Raw genomic sequence first — 22,982 nt, forward strand, 5'->3', positions numbered from 1 at the left:
GCCAGATTTTATAGGTGTGGGGAGCGGTGGTGCTGCGGTTAGCGCGCTGCGCTATGAACCCGGCGACCCGAGTTCGATTCCCGCTCACGGCCAACACCGGTGACGATTATGTGAACCGGTCATGGGCCTCTCCTAGGTCTACTCAGCCTCAAATGAGTACGATGTGTAAACATCGTCACTGGGGAGACAAAGGCGGCCGGGCGTAGTGCTGGCCACCCACCCCTTTGTGTGCCGTGCCGGCCTTCATAGGTGCTCGCGAGCAGCACTTGCCCCCACAGTCCGTTAAGGCTATACGGGGGATCTGTGTCTTTGTATATAGGTGGGAGTGTCTCCGCTAATATACTAATTATATTTGCATATGATTGCTCTATTTATACACATGATAGTTAATACGGAGTTGGTACATGCTTAATATCTACAATATATTTACATTGGCCTATAAATGCTTATTACGTCTTATTTCATATATACGTTTATAAACATGGGAATGCAGTAGTATTTTCTAAGCATCGTAAACACATAAATATATATATACACACACGCAACTGGTATTAGCTAACTATATATACGTAGATTGTGCCCTAGCATTGCGTTCTTAATGAATATTATCCGCACCGCGCGTGCGCGTCCTCGCAACCAGCACGGACGCATGAGCACTGTGCAAAGGGTAGTCGATGTCGGGCTTGGGTCCGCTTTTTATCGGCTGCAGAGTCACACTCCACGGGAGGCGAATTACTCGGTTCGCTGACGATGGGTCCCGTGTCCTCGTAATTGTTGAGCAGGGGACTTTGGCCGACCCTGCCCCCGTGAGCAATGAATGTATCAGCCTCCTTTGCCCTATTCTCAGTGGTTCAGATTAGACGAAAATTACAGAGTTTTATGATGTTTATGATGCGTCGACTGAATTTCGGCCCTCCAGCGCTTCTAAAACACCTCTCTGCAATTGCCATCAGTCCAACTCAGACTGGTGCACAGACATCTCCCAATACATCGACAGCTGTGTGATGCTGGCGATGACGACGACGCTCACCAACATTCACCTTCTTTCACCAAATCGGTCACGGTGTGGTGGAGACTTTAACAAAGTTTCAATATATATTTCCTCATCCATCCATCTGTCAACCGGTATCTCCATCGAGCAATCTGACCCAAGCAGTGATCGTCCGGTCTCCGGCTCAGGTCACGCTCTCGCCAACACAAGAGAGAGTTTCTTTTTGTTGGCAAAGACCGTACGCCTATTTCCGATGGTTTTGACCAATTGCGCTCAATTGAGCGCTATCGCCATCACGGCGGAGGCAATCGACGAGACAGCTTCGCCCCCCGCCGCGTGCACACCGCCTCGCTGACCCACGTGCTGTACTGGCCACGGCTTGCTCGCATCACAGCCCGCGTCGGTTGGCATCAATCTCTGCGTGATCCACCAACCCCCGCCACCCCCCCCCCCCCCACATACAGCGATGGATCTCACAGAAGTGCGCCGCCGATGCCAGCCCCAGCGTGTGTGTTTGTGTGTGTCCACGTGCCACGCCGTGGCTAGCAGAGCGGGTGTACCATACTTAACCGACGTACACACAGCCCCGTGGCAATCCACTGCTGGATGAAATGCTCGCCGCGCAGTGTTGGTCGCTGGGCGGGGGGGGGGTTAGGGGGTTACTTGACCATACTTCACCACGCGGGTCCAGTGGTGATTGGTTGGTCGGTTGCAGGCGAGAGGCCTTGCAGGAGCGGTTTAGATGTCACGCGCGGCCGATTGTGAGTCACAGTCCTGGCCGGCAATCGAACACGGCTCGTGGGGTGCGTTAACCACTGCGCCACCGCTCCACTCCGTGCGTGTGCGTGTGTAAATATGTATGTGTGCAGGATAAAACAAATTAAGTCACGGTCGATAACAAAAAGATGAAGGGATTGCATCGGCAGTGCCGCTGAAACATAGACAATTAAATAAAGGCCCACGTTTATTAATCAACTAAGCCGCTTAATAGAATGTATGGGGGGGGGGGGGCAATAAATGAATCTCTTGAGAAGGGCCACAGCCCGAAACGTCAGACACGTTTCACCAAATGCGTTGGGTGTTGTGTGCGCGTATATACTCTGTGTGTATATAATCTGTGTGTGCACTGTGTGTGTGTATGTATGTATACTCTGTGCGTGTCGATACTGTGTATATACTCTTTGTGTGTGTATACTCTGTGTGTACATACTCTGTGTGTGTATATGTGATCTGTGTGTATACTCTGCGTACACGTGTATACTGTGTATACTCTGTGTGTGTGTGTGTGTATGTTCTCTCTGCGCGCGTGTGTGTGTACTCTGTGCACCGTTGCTGAGCAGAGGCCCAAAACGCCAAGCTGCCAGCAACGGGCAGCACAGCTGATGAGAGTTGTGGCGCGTTGCTGTTGTGGTCACCGCACTCTCTCCTGGCCTGTGTTGCCACTCGCTAACAGCACTTGTCCCAGCATTCTCTTGAGGCTATAGGGGGGGGGGTGTCTTTGTATTTTTGTTGTTGTGTGCGTGTGTTAAGATCGTGTCTGTGTGTGTTCCCGTTGTGTGTGTGTGCATGCGTTAAGGTGCCTGTGTGTGTTCAAGTTGTAAGTGTGTGTGTGTGTTCAGGATGCGCGTGCGCATGTATTCAGGTTGTATGTGTAAGTGCGTATGTCTAAATGCGTGTTCAGGTTGTGGTATGTGTTAACATTGTATGTGTTCAGGTTTTGTATGTGTGCGTGTGTTCAGTGTGTGTGTGTGTATGTGTTCAGTTTGTGTGTGTGTATATGTGTTCAGGTTTTGTATGTGTGTGTGTATGTGTGTTCAGTTTGTGTGTGTGTATGTGTGTTCAGTGTGTGTGTGTTCAGTTTGTGTGTGTGTTCCGTTTGTGTGTGTGTGTGTTCAGTGTATGTGTTCAGTGTGTGTGTGTGTTCAGTTTGTGTGTGTGTTCAGTTTGTGTGTGTGTGTGTGTTCAGTGTGTGTGTGTTTAGTGTGTGTGTGTATGTGTTCAGGTTTTGTGTGTGTGTGCGTGTTCAGTTTGTGTGTGTGTGTGTTCAGTTTGTGTGTGTGTTCAGTTTGTGTGTATGTGTTCAGTGTGTGTGTTTTCAGTGTGTGTGTTCAGTGTGTGTGTGTATGTGTTCAGGTTCTGTGTGTGTGTGTGTGTGTTCAGTTTGTGTGTGTATATGTGCTCAGTGTGTGTGTGTGCGTGCGTTCCGCTAAGCGCGTGCGCACGCGTTCATCTTGCGCGCGCGCTCGGCACGCGCGCTGCGTCCAGGCGAGTAACGCCGCGTGCGCCGCGTTAAGGTCGTTTGTGCGCGTGCGTGTGGCCCCGCGGGCGCGGCAGGGCATGGCGGCGTCAACCAGCTGGGAGGCGTGTTCGTGAACGGGCGGCCGCTGCCCGACGTGGTGCGCCAACGCATCGTGGAGTTGGCCCACCAGGGCGTGAGGCCCTGCGACATCTCGCGCCAGCTCAGGGTCTCCCACGGCTGCGTCTCCAAGATTCTCGGCAGGTGAGGCCCTGGGACTGCTGTCCCGACCCCCGGCCATCGCAGCCGTCGCTGCTGGCTGACGACCCCTTGAGAAGTATCACTGTTCCTCCCCCCCCCTCCCCCCCTCCACGACTTAGCTATCGGCAAAGGCGGGCGAGCACCATCTCTACCCGAATTGCAACGCTCGTGACAGGCTAGGTGAATATCGATTTAAAGCTTCTTTCGTGACTGCAGGGATTCATCTTCTTGGTTCTTTCGGTAAAGTCACGTAGAAGGGAAGTAATAAAAGAATAACAATAAAACATAATAAAATAATTCTCACGACGTTTCGGCCACAACGCAAGCAGCCGTCCTCAGGTGGAGAACAGGTCTGTCGAGAAGACTCTGTCTGACAGACCTGTTCTCCACCTAAAACATAATAAAATAATTCTCACGACGTTTCGGCCACAACGCAAGCAGCCGTCCTCAGGTGGAGAACAGGTCTGTCGAGAAGACTCTGTCTGACAGACCTGTTCTCCACCTAAAACATAATAAAATAATTCTCACGACGTTTCGGCCACAACGCAAGCAGCCGTCCTCAGGTGGAGAACATGTCTGTCGAGAAGACTCTGTCTGATAGACCTGTTCTCCACCTGAGGACGGCTGCTTGCGTTGTGGCCGAAACGTCGTGAGAATTACTTTATTATGTTTTATTTTTATTATTTTATTATTTCCATTCTACGTCACTTTACCGAAAGAACCAAGAAGGCTAGGTGAAGTCAAGAAGTCAGCTTTATTGATCACATACCCATGCATACACGGGGCGCGTGGCGGTGAGATTTTTCGTTCCCGTGTCGCTCTCTCTCTCTCTCAGCTTGTGAAAATTGACAACAACAATGTAAACAGCAGCAACAATATTTTAAAATGTGTACAGAAAAAAAGAGTATTCAAAAATAAGCAAAATCGCTGTGCAGATGAGTAAAGTGTCACGTGTGCATAGCAGAAATAGGGTCCCCTGCGGGTGAGCCTTATACATGATCTTCTTGTGCAAAATGTTCTTGTTTGGATAATGGTCCGCCAGCACCATTGAGGAGGTCACGGGTGCTGCCCAGGGGTTGACCGAGTTGACCGTCAGAGGCACCGCCTGTGCTGTCCACTGCGCGCTGTAGCCGCCCGGCGCTCAGATCGTTGTTGTGAGCGTCGCTCCTCGGCTGTTGCTGGAGCCCCACTGCCCAGCAGCTCACAACACTCTCGCATTGCTCTCTGGGACAAAGACGAAGATGCCCCCGTTTAGCCTTAGAGTGTTGGGACAAGTACTGTTAGCCAGCATCTATGAAAAAAAATCTGGTACGGCGGGCCTGTCGCATATGTTATTAAGGGGAACTAAATAAAAAAAACACGCAAATATTAAAACACGCAATTGTTTAACTTGCACAGTAAAGTAATTGTATGTTTTCATTTGCTATACAGGCAGATAATGCGACAAATCGCTCACCTTAAACCCCCAGTCGTTCATGAAAGTTGAAGGCAGTATAGTACTATAGCAATAGAGCAAGTGCAGAATCACTGAACCGGACTTGATAGCTTGCAAGCATTTAACGCGGGGCCCTGAAAGTGCGGGGCCCGTAGCTACTACATATGTAGTAGCTACGGGCCCCGCACTTTCATGTTGTAGCTACTACTACACGTGAAGTAGTAGCTACATATGCAGCTACTTTTGCTACGAGGATAGTGCGCACTGACTGCCGCCTTGTCTCACCTGGAACTCATTGTAGGCTGAGTCGACCTAGGGGAGGCCCAGGACCGGTTCAAATAATCGTCACTGGTGTTGACCGCGAGCGGGAATCGAACTCGGGTCGCAGATTTCGTTGTGCAGGGCGCTAAACACAAAGACATACACACATGTTCTTTCTCTCACACACACATGTTCTTTCTCTCCAACACACATGTTTCCCAACACACACGTACACACACACACACACACGTACACACACACACACTCCCCCATACACCCACACACGCACGATCACACTTTCCCATACACACACACGCACACACTCTCCCAAACATACATACACACACACGCACACACTCTCCCAAACATACATACACACACACGCACACACTCTCCCAAACATACATACACACACACGCACACACTCTCCCAAACATACATACACACACACGCACACACTCTCCCAAACATACATACACACACACTCTCCCAAACATACATACACACACACGCACACACTCTCCCAAACATACATACACACACACGCACACACTCTCCCAAACATACATACACACACACTCTCCCAAACATACATACACACACACGCACACACTCTCCCAAACATACATACACACGCACACACTCTCCCAAACATACATACACACACACGCACACACTCTCCCAAACATGCATACACACACACGCACACACTCTCCCAAACATACATACACACACACGCACACACTCTCCCAAACATGCATACACACACACGCACACACTCTCCCAAACATACATACATACAAACGCACACACTCTCCCAAACATACATACACACACACTCTCCCAAACATACATACACACACACGCACACACTCTCCCAAACATACATACACACACACGCACACACTCTCCCAAACATGCATACACACACACGCACACACTCTCCCAAACATACATACATACAAACGCACACACTCTCCCAAACATGCATACACACACACGCACACACTCTCCCAAACATGCATACACACACACGCACACACTCTCCCAAACATACATACACACACACGCACACACTCTCCCAAACATACATACACACACACGCACACACTCTCCCAAACATACATACACACACACGCACACACTCTCCCAAACATACATACACACACACGCACACACTCTCCCAAACATACATACACACACACGCACACACTCTCCCAAACATACATACACACACACGCACACACTCTCCCAAACATACATACACACACACGCACACACTCTCCCAAACATACATACACACACACGCACACACTCTCCCAAACATACATACACACACACGCACACACTCTCCCAAACATACATACATACAAACGCACACACTCTCCCAAACATGCATACACACACACGCACACACTCTCCCAAACATACATACACACACACACACGCACACACTCTCCCAAACATACATACACACACACACTCTCCCAAACATGCATCCACACACACGCACACACTCTCCCAAACATGCATACATACAAACGCACACACTCTCCCAAACATACAAACGCACACACTCTCCCAAACATGCATCCACACACACGCACACACTCTCCCAAACATGCATACATACAAACGCACACACTCTCCCAAACATACATACACACACACTCTCCCAAACATACATACACACACACGCACACACTCTCCCAAACATACATACATACATACACACGCACACACTCTCCCAAACATACATACATACACACACACGCACACACTCTCCCAAACATACATACATACATACACACGCACACACTCGTACACGCTTTCCCATATGTACGTACGTACGTACACGCACAACAACACTCGCTCGTACACCACACACTCTCTAAAACTAAAAAGACAAAGATCCCCCGTATAGACTTAACAGACTGTAGGGGCAAGTGCAGTTAGCGAGCACCTATAAAGGCCGGCACGGCACACAAGGGGGTGGGTGGCCAACACCACGCCCGGCCGCCTTTGTGACGATGTTTACCCATCGCACCAGGTACTCATTTGAGGCTGAGTCTACCTAGAGGAGGCCCGGGACCGGTTCAGATAATTGTCACCGGTGTTGGCCGTGAGCGGGAATCGAACCCGGGTCGCCGGGTGCATAGCGCAGCGTAGCGCTAACCGCTACACTACCACTCCCCACACCGATATAATCATACACACACTCACATACACACACACACACTCTCTCCCGTACACACACACACACACGTACATACACACACGTAAACACACACACGTATATATACACACACACGCACGCACGTACACACACATATGTACACACACACACGCACACACGTACACACACGTACACACACACACACGTACACACACACACGCATATACACACACGTACACGCACACACATACACACACGCACACACACACGCACACACACACGTACACACACACGTACACACACACGTACATACACACACACGTACACATACACACACACACGTACACATACACACACACACGTACACACACGTAAACACACGTATATACACACACACACGTACACACACGTACACACACACACGTACACACACGTACACACACACGTACATACACACACGTACACATACACACACACACGTACACATACACACACGTAAACACACGTATATACACACACACACGTACACACACACACGTACACACACGTACACACGCACGCGCGCGCACGCCGCCGCCGGAGCGTGTCTCGCTGCGTCGTCTCTCTGCGCGGAGATAAGGGCGGCAGCAGCAGCAGCGGGGGGGGCGGTGTTGGCGATGGGAGAGGAATGACCCCGCGCTGATAAAAACCGGGGGATCTCGCCCTTTGCATCACAAACGCGCTTTGTCTCCTTCACGAGGAGACGCTGATGGGAGGGGAGAGGGGAGGGGCTCAGCCCCATCACCCTCCAAATCCCCCCCCCCCTTTCACCCCCTCGGCATCCGGTTTAACCTCATTAAAATCACACTCAACAGCGGCTGTCCCACGGATTGTCTGCCCCTCACCCCATCACCACGACGCCATGGAAATGTGGAATTTCCATAGTCGGAGGCTGTTATGTGTTCACCCAAGTGGCTTTACGTGTCAACTCGAAGCATCTCAGCGCGCAAAGAAGCACGGGGAAGCACTCGTCTTAGTGTTTGGCAATTCCACAAAGGGGTTACATATTTTAGCTAGCCCAAAAAAAACGATGATGGGTTTGTTGACCCCCAATCAGGATTCGAACTGGTACTATTCCAGCTGCGATTCGAGTGCTCGATGCAGTTTGCAGTGAGTGAACAGCAAAAAAAAACTCAACACACGCGTCAACAGCGATGCCTGAAAGAGTTAAATATATAACAGGTGACGTTTCGGGCAATGGGCCTTCTTCACAGCATGGGTTATGTTAGCGCGCAGCATCGAATGTTGTGTGTTTTTTAACACAGTATTTTAAATACGGGGCAGCACATGAGGCATTCTGCCACCACGGCCTTCTGAAAGTGAATCTTTCAGAAGGCGCCACTGGTTCAGCACCGGGCCAACTCTGGACTGGTTTTGACAATCATTGTCTCGTGCTTGCTTGAAGCAACGCTGGCGAACTGCCCGATTGTTTATTAGCGAGGCCCCTCTGCGTTAGAGCCGGGGCCCTGCAGGAACATTGGCTGGCTTCGGGGGGCGGGGAGTGTTTGTGATCATCGCAGTCCCATAAACTCTCTACAGACATCTCCCTCTATCTGTGATCAGTGCTGGGAGTGATGGATTAGAAGTATCGCGTTGCCGTAATCACGCAGCAGGTATTCCCGTATCGCCAAACTCAGGTTGTAACTGCTCAGCGTCGCCTGCACTTTAGCAAATGCCCCGTTCACGGTTGATTTCTGTTGACGGGTACTTTTTTATTATCACCAACTTTGTACGGATGTCAGAAGGTGACGTTGAATGCAAGGGGAGAGCAGCGGCCACGACACCCGGCTGGTGCCTCTGAGATGAACGCGGGGTGCACGGCGGTGTCATCATTCACGTAATCACAATGAAGTTGCTTTGAACACAAACAAAAATGATATATGGAATCTCATACTTTTTGGTGATTTCGGTGATTAAATTTAATTAAATTAAATCACCGATTAAATTTAGTTGTTTTCATTTATTTTATTTTTTACCCACGTGACTTTACCGACAGAACCAAAGAGTATGTATCCTTGCAGTCACGAAAGCTTCAAATATGGAATCTCGTTGCGTTACTTCGAGTAACGTCGGGTGAGCGCCAATGAGGGCGACTGCTGTGGATTTTGGAATCGTTCCCCCTCCCTCCCCCCCCCATTTCAAAGGGCCCCTGCTGCCCTTCCTGCTCCTCTCACTGCTGTCCTGGGCCATTAACTCCACTCCACTCCACCACGACCCTGCAACATCCCCGTCTCGCCGCTTGGGACCCCCCTTCTCTCCAGACCTCCCAGTCTCTTGCACCTCTGAGTGCTTCTGCCGTTCATCCGACTACCGCCTGCCCATGTGGGGGTTCCTCTCTGCTTGAGAACGACGCGTCCGAGTTGGGTGCCGCTAACCACCCCCCCCCCGGCCCCCCGAACCCTGACCGACATAAACTAAAGGGCCGTCCATAAATGACGTCACGCACCTAGGAGGGGGGGGGGGGGGGGTCAGACAATTGTGACGATGTGTGAGGAGGGGGGGTGGTTGAGAAATGTGACGTCACATCAAAATGCGCAACTTTAAATAAATATAGACAACAGGTTCTACTTAATTAAATAGACTTTTTAATAAATGTTTTCTCCTACAACATCAGAGTGCAGCGGCACATTAAATACGCACTACAATGACAATAGTTTAAAGCGATTTGAAGCATGTTTTATTGTTGGGGGGGAGGGGGGCAGAGCTTTATGACGTCATATTTGAGGGGGGGTCTGAATTTTTGTGACGCCGTGTGACGAGGGGGGGGGGGGGGGGGGTAAAAAATCGTCCAAAATCGCGTGACGTCATTTATGGACGGTCCCTTAGCCATCCGAGTTGACTTTCTGCGTGACTGAGATGTCGGTGCCGATCTTGATTGACTTCCTTGCCATGATCACACTGATCGTTCCATGATCACACTGATCATTCCATGATCACACTGATCGTTCCATGATCACACTGATCGTTCCATGATCACACTGATCATTCCATGATCACACTGATCATTCCATGATCACACTGATCGTTCCATGATCACACTGATCATTCCATGATCACACTGATCATTCCATGATCACACTGATCGTTCCATGATCACACTGATCGTTCCAACCGCCCCTTACACTACCCGCCCCAACTTGACGTCTGTGACAGAGAGCTTTACAGCTCATCGGATTCCTCAATAAAGATTCTGATTCAGATGTACAGGGTGGCCCAAAAGTCAGGACACATCGGGTTTTTATATTTATCTTAACAAATCACACAGGGGTTTTTCATTCATTTTACCACGTTCACATTTACTTCGATTAATCGTTAACGCATGCACGCGTGCATGAATTCTCTTTTGATATTAATTGTTTGGTTTAAGATTAAAGATTACAGCGGTGTAATCTTTGAACATTAATCCATGATGTTTCGTCTTAAGCCATTCAGGGTTCTCAGTCGAGTTTATTTTACGTTTTCTTTTCATAAACGACAGATTTGAGGTGCTCCCCCACAGGAAGAAGAATAAATAGAAATATTAATACAGTAATGATAATGGTTAAACAAGAACTTAAAGAATACACCATTTAAAATGTTAATGTTACAGCGTTAAAATGAATAAATGACCCGATGTGTCCTGACATTTGGGCCACCCTGTATATATACACACAAAGACCAATAATCAATGACGATCATTTGAACCGGTCCCGGGCCTCCCCTAGGTCAACTCAGCCTTACATATGTACCTAGAGCGGTGTAGAAAAAACATCGGCACTGGGGAGACAAAGGCGGCCGGGCGTGGTGCTGGCCACCCACCCCCTCGTGCGCCGTTCCGGCCTTCATAGGTGCTGCTACTCGCTATCAGCACTTGCCCTGACAGTCTATACGAGGTGGGGTGGGGGGGGGGCAATCTCTGTGTTTGTACAAGTATGTGTATATTTTACTCGTTACATCTCGGCATGTGAAGGCCTATCGGGATTGCCCTCGTGGTTCCACACACGTGTGTATGTATTTTGGAGCGGCAGGAGGAGAAGTTGCGTGCGTGCGTAAATGCCCCGAGAAACCCCGTCGCTCAATGAGCCCCGTGGAACGGGCACGCGGACTGCCAGCAACGCATCAACATCAACAAACGTCCACGCGTTCGCGCAAATGTCAAAGAAATTTTCGCGCTGGCATCATCGGACGCCCACCCCCCCTCCCCCCGCTCGACGACGTTAAACAATAACAACAACAACGACGCTAAACGGGAACGTGTCGTAGTTTTGAAATGAAATCAAACGTGATCATCAACGAGGGTATTGTCCAATACCTCAAGGAGAGCTGAGAATCAATGGGGCTAAATTGAGGTCGCTACCACTGCTGCTTCGTCGCAACGATTACGGCTGTCAGAGAGGCATCATCGGTTGCTCTGTCGATATACTTGGCTCCTGCCATAGGACTGGGGAATTTCCAGCGCTGCCTCAGGGCCACCCCGCGCTTGTTTGAAGAGGGAGACCCCCATCGAAGCGTGTGCCGCTAATGCCGTCATCGCTGGCGAGACAAAGACAAAGATCCCCCGTGTAGCCTTTAACGGACCGTTGGGCGCTGTTAGCGAGCAGCAACACGCCCGGCCGCCTTTGTCTCCCTGGTGGCGATGTCTAGTAAACATTACAACCGGGTACTCGTTTGAGGCTGAGTCGACCTAGGAGCGAGGCGGTGGGGCGGGGGGGGCAGCACCGGTTCGTGCGGAGGGTCGCAGTCGCGCTCACCGCTTTCGCCACGTCTGCGCACAACAACAAACTTACCGACGTCGACAACAAAGGGGGGGGGGGGGGGGGCACGCACAATAGCGACGCACGGCGACTACAACAGCTTCCGATTGTATCGAGGGCACGAGTTTGCCGGGATTGCGTGGCGGTTTGTTTTTGCTTCTTTCTGTCGCCTGCGCTGGGCGAGCGAGTTGCCCCAGCTGTTGCCGAGAGCGCGCGGAGACCCCCATGATGATGATGATGGTGGTGATGCCGAACGCCGGCAGAACCGCTAACCGGCATCGCGCGTGCCCGCCACACGCTGCCGATTTTCACGCCGCATGGCGAGATCGCGGTGGCCGCATTAAACGAATGCGGCTGGAAATAACACGAACAGAAACGTGACTTTGTTTACTGTGAAATAAAATGTGTATTTCCTAGACTTCAACACATCCTTCGATGACGCTGCGGTCACAAAACGATGCATACTGGGCGACTTTTTGGGCGGTAGCCCAATGTGAAAATATAAACATTTGTTTTAAAATAATTATAGAGATATCATTTGGCGGATAAGATATAGCAGCAGGGAGGCGTGCTTATCGGTTCAGTGAATGAGTTACTTACATTCCCGTTAAGGGTGCCTGCGATGATGTTGTTGTGTACGAGCTGTGTGCGCTGCGCACATCGACAGACCCGTGATCGGTTTCAGCCGGAACAGTCCGGAGCGCCGTTCCGGCATTCATTCCGGCAGCCACCGACCACCTCCCGTCACTCTTGCCTCGTCGTTGCCGCTCCTCCAATAAACCTGTCGTGCCTAGAGGTCCACACTTCAGCCAATGACACCGTGGCCTTCAAAGGGTGAATATATAACAAGGCGACGTTTCAGGCGATGGCCCAATGTGATCCATAGCTTGTACTCCTCGAGTACAAGCTATGGATACAGGAATGTGGAATTTCCAACGCTTGGATTTATTCAATGTAACGGCAAGGCGAAGTGTCTCCCGGCGTGGGGTGGAGTTCATGTGCATTCCACATTCTCATGGCGAGCACCAGGCTGGGAACAGAGTATGACGCTGTGTGGAGTAGCTTCGTGTGTGTGCGGTAATCATGGAGACGTGACGTTGTGTAGGGGCTTTACACACCTACATTGTATTGTAAGCGATTGTAACTTGTATACATGCAATAGCAGGCTGTGCTCACGCACTGCACTTTCCCCAACAGTCGATGTAGGTTATATGGGGGATCTTTGTTGTCTTCTTTGGAGTAATAATGTGGCGAGCGGTGGTGTAATGGTATGCGTACCGCGCTACCATGTGGGTTCGATTTCCACTCGCGGCCAGTACCAGTGGCAAGCGAAATCAGAACTTCTCATTTGATCTCTGCTAGGTCTACCTAGACTCAATTGAGTACCTGATACCCGTGCGTAGAACATCGGCAACGGTGCTGGCCACTCTACTTGCCCCAACAGCAAGGTTCACGTCAGTTTTGTGAGAACTCCAGAGAGAGACCATAGACTCACACAGAGTGTCATTTGCAAGAGTGACCTGGGTCACCTAAATGACAAAAGTAAAACAAACACTAACAACATCAGAAAGAAAACCAAAAATAACCCATAGACTCACACAGAGACCCATAGACTCACACAGAGACCCATAGACTTACACAGAGACCCATAGACTCACACAGAGACCCATAGACACATACTGAGAACCCATATACTCACATTGAGACCCAGAGACTCATACAGAGACCCAGAGACTCATACAGAGACCCAGAGACTCACACATGAATCCATATACTCACATAGAGACCCATAGACTCACACAGAGACCCATAGACTCATACAGAGACCCATGCAATCACATGTAGACCCATAGACTTACACAGAGACCCATAGACTTACACAGAGACCATAGACTCATACAGAGACCCATACAATCACACATAAACCCATATACTCACATAGAGACCCACAGACTAACACATAAACCCATCGAATCACAGAAAGACCCAGAGTTCCATGCAGAGACGAATAGACTCACGCAGAGACCCATAGATTCACGCAGCGACCCACGGACACCCGTAGAGTCGCTTGTCATCGTGAAGCTACGCGGTGGATCTTTGTCTCCGTCTTTGTAGTAGTAATACCATGGTCTCTTGTGTCGCTGGGTGCCGAGCGCTTGCAGGTACTACGAGACAGGCAGCATCCGCCCGGGGGTGATCGGAGGCTCCAAGCCCAAGGTGGCCACTCCCAAGGTGGTGGACAAGATCGCGGAATACAAGCGACAGAACCCGACAATGTTCGCCTGGGAGATCCGGGACCGTCTTCTCGCCGAGCGCGTCTGTGACACCGACACGGTGCCCAGCGTCTCCTCCATCAACAGGTACGGGCGGTCACGTTGTGTGTGTGTCAGTGTGTGTGTCAGTGTGTGGGGAGCGGTAGTGTAGCGGTTAGCGCTACGCTGTGCTATGAACCTGGCGACCCGGGTTCGATTCCCGCTTCACGGCCAACACCCAGTGACGATTATCTGAACAGGTCCTGTGGCCTCCCCTAGGTCAACTCAGCCTGAAATGAGTACCTGGTGCGGTGTGTAAACATCGCCACTGGGGAGACAAAGGCGGTCGGGCGTGGTGCTGGCCACCCACCCCCTCGTGGACCGTTCCGGCCTTCATAGGTGCTCGCTAACAGCACTTGCCCCTACAGTCTGTTAAGGCTATACGGGGGATCTTTGTCTTTATCTTTGTGTGAGTCAGTGTTGTGCAGCGGTTAGCGCACTGCGCTACAAGCCTCGCGACCCGAGTTCGATTCCTGCTCAAGGCCAACACTGGTGACGTTTATCTGAACCGGTCGTGTGCCTCAACTAGGTCGACTCAGCCTCAATTGAGTGCCTAGTATGATGTGAAAAAACATTGCAACTAGGGGAGACAAAGGCGGCCGGGCGTGGTACGGCCACACACCCCCTTGTGTGCCGTTACAGCCTTCACAGGTGCTCTCTAACAGTACTTGCCCCAAGAGTCCGAGAGGCTACCTGGGGGATCTTTGCATCCGTGAGGTTCCACGCGCGAGATTGTGTGTGCGTGCAGCGGTGTCATAGCGATTCAATGCTATCCGTACTTTTAAACGTATATTGTGGAAATGTCAGATTTATTCACATTGAGCCAAATTATTCATTATCCTCGCTCTCTTTGTGAAATCTTCCTTCTCACCCCCCCCGCCCCTCTCCACCCGCGCACCAACCAAATGCCCTCCCAGAATTCGCCAGGCCTGCTCCGTAGAATCACACGGAACGGAATGGCTAAGCCAATTATGGACTTGGTCATGCATTTAGTTCGTCTAAGCGGCGCCGATTATATTATACGAGCCCGAGAGTGTCATTATCAACCCCGCTTTGTGTGACTGATGTCCGGAAAGTTGGACGAGGCGAAAAAAAAAACACCGTTTCTGGATAAATAATTGACCTCTGGGCTTGTAATGCAGATCGGCTCAACTTTCCTCCCTGCGAGTGTCCCCCCCCCCCCCTGTGCCCCCCCCCCTCTGCCCCCCCCTGTGTCCCCCCCTGCCCCCCCCCCCACGCACAGCGATCGCTCCTCGCTAGGGCTGAACGATTTGGGGAAAATATCGAATTGGGATTTTTCTGACATTGCGATTACAATTTTTTTTTAAGTCAACCCTCACTTCAATATTCACTGTGTAATCGATTTAAAACATGTGATGAGGCATTACCACACATCAAAATATTAACTGCTCTATATATTCTAATGCAAGGATGAGTACTTCAACTATTTATTAAAATGATTTAATTTAAATATAACAATCAAACATAGAACAATTGTTAAGTTAAATAAAGTTATAATAATAAAAAAAAAGAAACAATTCCAATAAGAAAGTAATAGGACTTTAAAATTCAAATTGCGATTAATCGATTTGAAATCGATTTGAAATCGATTAATCGTTTAGCCCCACTCCTCGCTTCGCCCCAACCCTTGCACCGCTGCTGACACCTTCAGCCCCCGCCCACTTTCATCACGCGGCCGTTAACAACGCCGGCCCAAAGCAGGGAGGGACCGCTTTATAACCAGAGGCGACGTTTTGGGTAATGGACCTTCGTCAGAGGGCTCTCTGCTATTAAAGGCAAGAGGGAATACGATGGGGGGGAGGGGGTGGTGTGGCCAGGACCACGCCCGGCCGCCTTTGTCTCCCTCGTGACGACGTTTACACATTCACACGACCACCACACACACAAACACACTGACACACAAAGACAAAGATCCCTCGTGTAGCCCAAGTAAACTTTTGAGGCAAGTGCTGTTCAGCGAGCACCATATGAAGTATGAAGGCCGGAACGGCACACGAGGGGGTGGGTGGCCAGCACCACGCCCGGCCGCCTTTGTCTCTCGAGTAGTGTCGTGTACACACCACACCAGGTGCTCATTTGAGGCTGAGTCGATCTAGGTGAGGCCCAGGACCGGTTCAGATATATCCTCACTGAAGCTAGCGGCGAGCGGGTGCCTAACTCGGATCGCCAGGTACGTAGCGCAGTGCCCTAACCACTCCTCTCGCGATCCACACACGCACGCGCACACAATCATTCACAGCCACGAACGCTAAATCAGTTGTGCATACATAGGAGCAAGCATACATGTTTAATGTGTACACATGCAAACCTACATAGGTTATGCGAGTGACACACGCACACACGCACGTAGAGGCAACTCGTGCGTGGGTGCTGTGTGTGTCCTGTACATTTCTACCTCTGCAGCACGCGTCAGGGGTAGAGACGGCCTTCGTCCAGCAGTAGATGTATCATATGGCTGATGGCGATGATGATGGTGGTGACCTTTAGCCGACCCATCCCACCCGTTCGTGTCAGAACCACCTCGGCGTGCCAGGGGCGTTGTTTGCACGCGCGACCCACGTAACGCGTGCGTCTGTGTCCCTGTGCCGGTGTTGATCACCCAACGCAGACGGGGAGCGGTGGTGCAGCGGTTAGCGCGCTCCGCTGCGGACCCGGCTACCCGAGTTCGATTCCCGCGCACGGCCAACACCGGTGACGATTATCTGAATCGGTTCTGGACCTCCACCTAGGTCCACTCAGCCTCAAATGAGCACCTGGTGCTGCGTGTAGACATCGCCGCTGGGGGAGACAAAGGCGGTCGGGCGTGGTGCTGGGCCACCCACCCCCTCGTGCGCCGTGCCGGCCTTCTTATGTGCTGCCCCACGGTCCTCTTGAGCCTACACGGGGGATCTTTGTCTTTTGTTTGATATAATTCAGCCCGTGTAGCCCCCTCCCCTCCGCCTTCACTCGCACCTGGCAGAGAGACAAAGTGATCCCGATTTATGAAGTCTGCCATTAGCAGCAGCGGCGGCGGCGGCTCCAACAACGCGCCGTGCATACAAACCGTGATGGGTGTTTTGGTGGTGGAAAAACGTCCGTGGCGGGTGCCATTAAAGCCCGGGCCACCAATCGCCTCGGCGGAGATGGGATATTGACGTGCGCGCAATTAAAAATCTCCGAATCGGAATGTTTATTGAGACCGGAGGAATCCGTCGCGCGCTAAGATGTCCAGTAAATTCTGGCGCGACAAAATAAAAACGCATGTAACGAGAGTTTTCAACGGCCCCGTCGAACGACGGCTCTCGTCTCGAGCTCGTTACACCCACGACTGACGCGCGTGTGCGAGTGAATGGGTGTCCGCGTGCGTGTGCGTGGGGGAGACAAAGACGGACGGCCGTAGTGCCGGCCATCACAGGTGCCCCCCAACAGCCTGTGAAGGCGATACAGGAGATCTTCGTGGCGTGTGTGTATGTTTGTGTGCGTGCACAAACATACACACACATACATACACACATATACACACAAAGACACACAAAGACAAAGATCCCCCGTATAGCCTTAACAGACTGTAGGGGCAAGTGCTGTTAGCGAGCACCTATGAAGGCCGGAACGGTACACGAACGAGGGGGTGGGTGGCCAGCACCACGCCCGACCGCCTTTGTCTCCCCAGTGGCGATGTTTACACACCGCACGAGGTACTCATTTAAGGCTGAGTCGACCTAGGGGAGGCCCAGGACCGGTTCAGATAATCGTCACTGGTGTTAGCCGTGAGCGGGAATCGAACCCGGGTCGCCAGGTTCATAGCGCAGCGCGCTAACCGCTACACTACCGCTCCCCATGCACACACATACACACACACATACACACACACACAAACACACACAAACACACACACGCAGTCACGTGTGAGACACACAGTGGAGGGAACCCCGCACCGAGCCCCCCCCCCCTGCATCTGTTATGACACGGGGGGGCGGGGGAGCGGGGGGGGCCTGGACTCCCCCCGCGGCAGGGTCGGACGCGCGACTCAATTTCTCGGCGTATCGATTCCGCTGTGAGAATCGCTCTTGTGGGAGCGTGGTGGTGGGGGGCGTGGTGGGGGGGCTATGATTCAGTGACTGTGCGTGTGTCTGTGTGTGTCTTTGTCTGTCTGTGTGTACGCGCGTCTGTGTGTGTGTCGTTGTCGGTCTGTGTGTATGCGTGTGTCTGTGTGTGTCTTTGTCTGTCTGTGTGTCTTTGTCTGTCTGTGTATACGCGTGTCTCTGTGTGTCTGTCTGTGTGTACGCGTGTGTTTGTGTGTGTCTGTGTCTGTATGTACGCGTGTGTCTGTGTGTGTCTGTATCTGTATGTACGCGTGTGTCTGTGTGTCTTTGTCTGTCTGTGTATACACGTGTCTCTGTGTGTGTCTGTCTGTGTGTACACGTGTGTCTGTGTGTGTCTGTGTCTGCATGTACGCGTGTGTCTGTGTGTGTCTGTGTATGTCTGTGTCTGTCTGTATGCGTGTGTCTGTGTGTCTTTGTCTGTCTGTGTATACGCGTGTCTCTGTGTGTGTCTGTCTGTGTGTACGCGTGTCTCTGTGTATGTCTGTCTGTGTGTACGCGTGTCTCTGTGTGTGTCTGTCTGTATGTACGCGTGTCTCTGTGTATGTCTGTCTGTGTGTTCGCGTGTCTCTGTGTATGTCTGTCTGTGTGTAAGCGTGTCTCTGTGTGTACATAAAGGCGGTGTGGGGCGTAATGCTGGCCACCCCAACAGTCTGTCAAGGCTCTGCGGGGGTTCGGATCTTTATGTGGACATTGTGGGGAGCGGTGGGGCAGAGGTTAGCGCGCTGCGCTACGAGCCCGGCGGCCCGAGTTCGATTCCCGCTCATAGCCAACACCAGTGACGGTTATCCAAACCAGTCCTGGGCATCTCCTAGGTTGACTCGGCCAAGAATGAGTACCTGGTGTGGTGTGTAAATCATCTTCACTGGGGAGACAAAGGCGGCCGAGCGTGGTGCTGGCCACCCACCCCCTCGTGTGCCGTGACGGCCTTCATAGGCGCTCGCAAACAGCACTTGCCCCAACAGTCTGTTAAGGCTACACGGGGTATCTTTTTTGTTGTGTGTGCATCTGAATGAACGTTGTTGTATGCGTGCGCGCGCGGGCGTTGCGTCCCATTCTCACCGTTCCGTTTGTGCACTTCGTGTTCGCCTCGGTACCCTGACGGCAGCCTCACAATAATTCGCGAGGACCTCGATTCTAAGACCCGCGCTTTTGATGCGCGTTTCGCGAGCGTTAGCATCGATCCGCAGGGAAGAACCGGTGCACGGTGATGTTTGTGAGAGACCTCGATGGGGCGCGAGTAGGGGTGGCTGAAGGGGAGTCACGAAGTTATGTGGCAGCAGCAGCATCAGCAGTGAAATTACAATTCGTGTGGCCGGTGGCGCTCGGGCAAGGCTCGGAGCGAAGCCACGTGCAGTGACGCGGCCGCTCTCGCCGAGCGCGTCACGCGCACGTCACAAAGCGCCCCGTGGCAGCCCGCCACGTGACGTCGTCAACGTACAGCATCAGCAAGCTGTTGTTGGCAAGCGCTGTTCAGGCGAGTAGCACCTATGAAAGCCGCAACGAGGTCGTGGGTGGCCAGCACCCACGCCCGGGCGACTTGAGGTTGAGTCGACCTGGGGGGGGGGGGCAGCACCGATGCAGGTAATCGTCACCGATGTTGGCCGTGAGCGGGAATCCAACTCGGGTCGCCTGGGTCGTAGTTGCAGCGCGCGAAACCATCGTGATGCTGATGGTAGTGTTGATGTGGGCGTGTTGATGTTGATGTGGGCGTGTTGATGTTGATGGTGGTGATATTGGGCGTGTTGATGTTGATGTTGATAGTGCTGTTGATAGTGCTGTTGATAGTTGATGGTAGTGTTGATGTGGGCGTGTTGATGTTGATAGTGCTATTGATAGTTGATGGTGGTGGTGGTGATGTTGGGTGTGTTGATGTTGATGTTGATAGTGCTGTTGATAGTTGATGGTGGTGGTGATGTGGGCGTGTTGATGTTGATAGTGCTGTTGATAGTTGATGGTGGTGGTGATGTGGGCGTGTTGATGTTGATAGTGCTGTTGATAGTTGATGGTGGTGGTGTTGATGTTAGGCGTGTTGATGTTGATAGTGCTGTTGATAGTTGATGGTGGTGGTGTTGATGTTAGGCGTGTTCATGTTGATATTGCTATTGATAGTTGATGGTGGTGGTGTTGATGTTGATAGTGCTATTGATAGTTGATGTGGGCGTGTTGATGTTGATAGTTGATGGTGGTGGTGGTGATGTTGGGCGTGTTGATGTTGATAGTGCTATTGATAGTTGATGGCGGTGGTGGTGATGTTGGGTGTGTTGATGTTGATAGTGCTGTTGATAGTTGAGAGTGTTGATGTGGGCGTGTTGATGTTGATAGTGCTGTTGATAGTTGATGGCGGTGGTGGTGATGTTGGGTGTGTTGATGTTGATAGTGCTGTTGATAGTTGAGAGTGTTGATGTTGATAGTGCTGTTGATAGTTGATGGTGGTAGTGTTGATGTGGACGTGTTGATGTTGATAGTGCTGTTGATAGTTGATGGTGGTAGTGTTGATGTGGACGTGTTGATGTTGATAGTGCTGTTGATAGTTGATGGTGGTAGTGTTGATGTGGACGTGTTGATGTTGATTGTGCTGTTGATAGTTGATGGTGGTGGTGTTGATGTTAGGCGTGTTCATGTTGATATTGCTATTGATAGTTGATGATGGTGGTGGTGATGTTGGGCGTGTTGATGTTGATAGCGCTCTTGATAGTTGATGGCGGTGTTGATGTGGACGTGTTGATGTTGATAGTGCTCTTGATAGTTGATGATGGTAGTGTTGATGTGGGCGTGTTGATGTTGATGTTGATAGCGCTCTTGATAGTTGATGGCGATGTTGATGTGGACGTGTTGATGTTGATAGCGCTCTTGATAGTTGATGGTGGCGGTGGTGGTGATGTTGGGCGTGTTGATGTTGATAGTTGATGGTGGTGGTGGTGTTGATGTTGATGTTGATAGTGCTGTTGATAGTTGATGGTGGTGATGTTGGGCGTGTTGATGTTGATAGTTGATGGTGGTGGTGTTGATGTTGATGTTGATAGCGCTGTTGATAGTTGATGGTGGTGATGTTGATGTTGATAGTGCTGTTGAGAGTTGATGGTGGTGATGTTGGGCGTGTTGATATTGATAGTTGATGGTGGTGGTGTTGATGTTGATGTTGATAGTGCTATTGATAGTTGATGGTGGTGGTGTTGATGTTGATGTTGATAGCGCTGTTGATAGTTGATGGTGGTGGTGTTGATGTTGATGTTGATAGCGCTGTTGATAGTTGATGGTGGTGGTGTTGATGTTGATAGTTGATGGTGGTGGTGTTGATGTTGATAGTTGATGGTGGTGTTGATGTTGATGGTGATGGTGGTGGTGTTGATGTTGATGTTGATAGTGCTGTTGATAGTTGATGGTGGTGGTGTTGATGTTGATAGTTGATGGTGGTGGTGTTGATGTTGATGTTGATGGTGATGGTGGTGGTGTTGATGTTGATGTTGATAGTGCTGTTGATAGTTGATGGTGGTGGTGTTGATGTTGATAGTTGATGGTGGTGGTGTTGATGTTGATAGTTGATGGTGGTGGTGTTGGGCGTGTTGATGTTGATAGTTGATGGTGATGGTGGTGATGTTGATGGTGATGGTGGTGATGTTGGGCGTGAGGTCACACAGTCGTAACACGTGGAGCTGTTTTTGCCGCAGGCCCGGCGGTGTGGACTGTACAGACAGCGCCGCCTCTCCGCCCTGCACCAAAATCGATATCCACTCTGTGTTTACAAAGATGTGGAGCACATCCCCCCCCCCCACCGCGGAGACTGCGCGCGCTCCCCCAGCACGGGAATGCGATACACCTGGGCCACCTGCTCATTCGAACACGCAAAGACAAAGGTCCCCCGGATAGCCTTCACAGAGCGTCGGGGCAAGTGCTGTTAGCGAGCACCTATTTTGGGCGGCACGGCAACACGAGGTTGTGAGTGGCCAGCACCACGCCCGAACGCCTTTGTCTCCCTCGTGGCGATGTTTTAACACACCGCACCAGGCACTCATTTGAGTCTGAGTCGACCTAGGGGGAGTTCCGGGACCGTTTCAGAGAATCGTCACCGGTGTTGAGCGGGAATCGAACTCGGGTCGCCGCTTTCGCAGCGGACGAAACAAAAGACAAAGATCCCCCGTACGGCGTGTAACAGACTTTAGGGGCAAGTGCTGTTAGCGAGCACCTATGAAGGCCGGAACGGTACACGAGGGGGTGGGTGGCCAGAGGCTCTATTAATACATTCTCTTGCAAGTCTGCAGTTACCGCAAATAGCAGGGACATCGTACAGACAGACCTCACCCCCCCCACCCCCCCCACTGTGTAACTCCTCGCGGCTCCGCCGTGCGAGATCGACTGTGAGCGCGCGAGTCGCGGTGCTGCTCCGACGTTGACCTCGTGCGCCCGAAATCCCGTGGCGATGGCGACGGCGGTCACT

The 22,982-nt window shown here is 51.3% G+C and overlaps 1 protein-coding gene across 1 annotated transcript in view; it reads left to right on the forward strand.

Moving 5' to 3' along the window:
• Positions 1–14,306: 14,306 nt before the first annotated feature.
• LOC144934195 (paired box protein Pax-2-A-like) overlaps positions 14,307–22,982 on the forward strand; it is a 79,667-nt gene continuing 70,991 nt past the window's right edge. The window contains exon 1 of the mRNA XM_078859774.1: positions 14,307–14,492. Within this exon, the coding sequence (XP_078715900.1) occupies positions 14,407–14,492 (86 nt within the window). The 5' untranslated portion in view covers positions 14,307–14,406. The remainder of the gene's footprint in view (positions 14,493–22,982) is intronic.

This window comes from Lampetra fluviatilis, chromosome 9 (genome assembly GCF_964198595.1).
Source record: "Lampetra fluviatilis chromosome 9, kcLamFluv1.1, whole genome shotgun sequence".
Lineage (NCBI taxonomy): Eukaryota > Metazoa > Chordata > Hyperoartia > Petromyzontiformes > Petromyzontidae > Lampetra > Lampetra fluviatilis.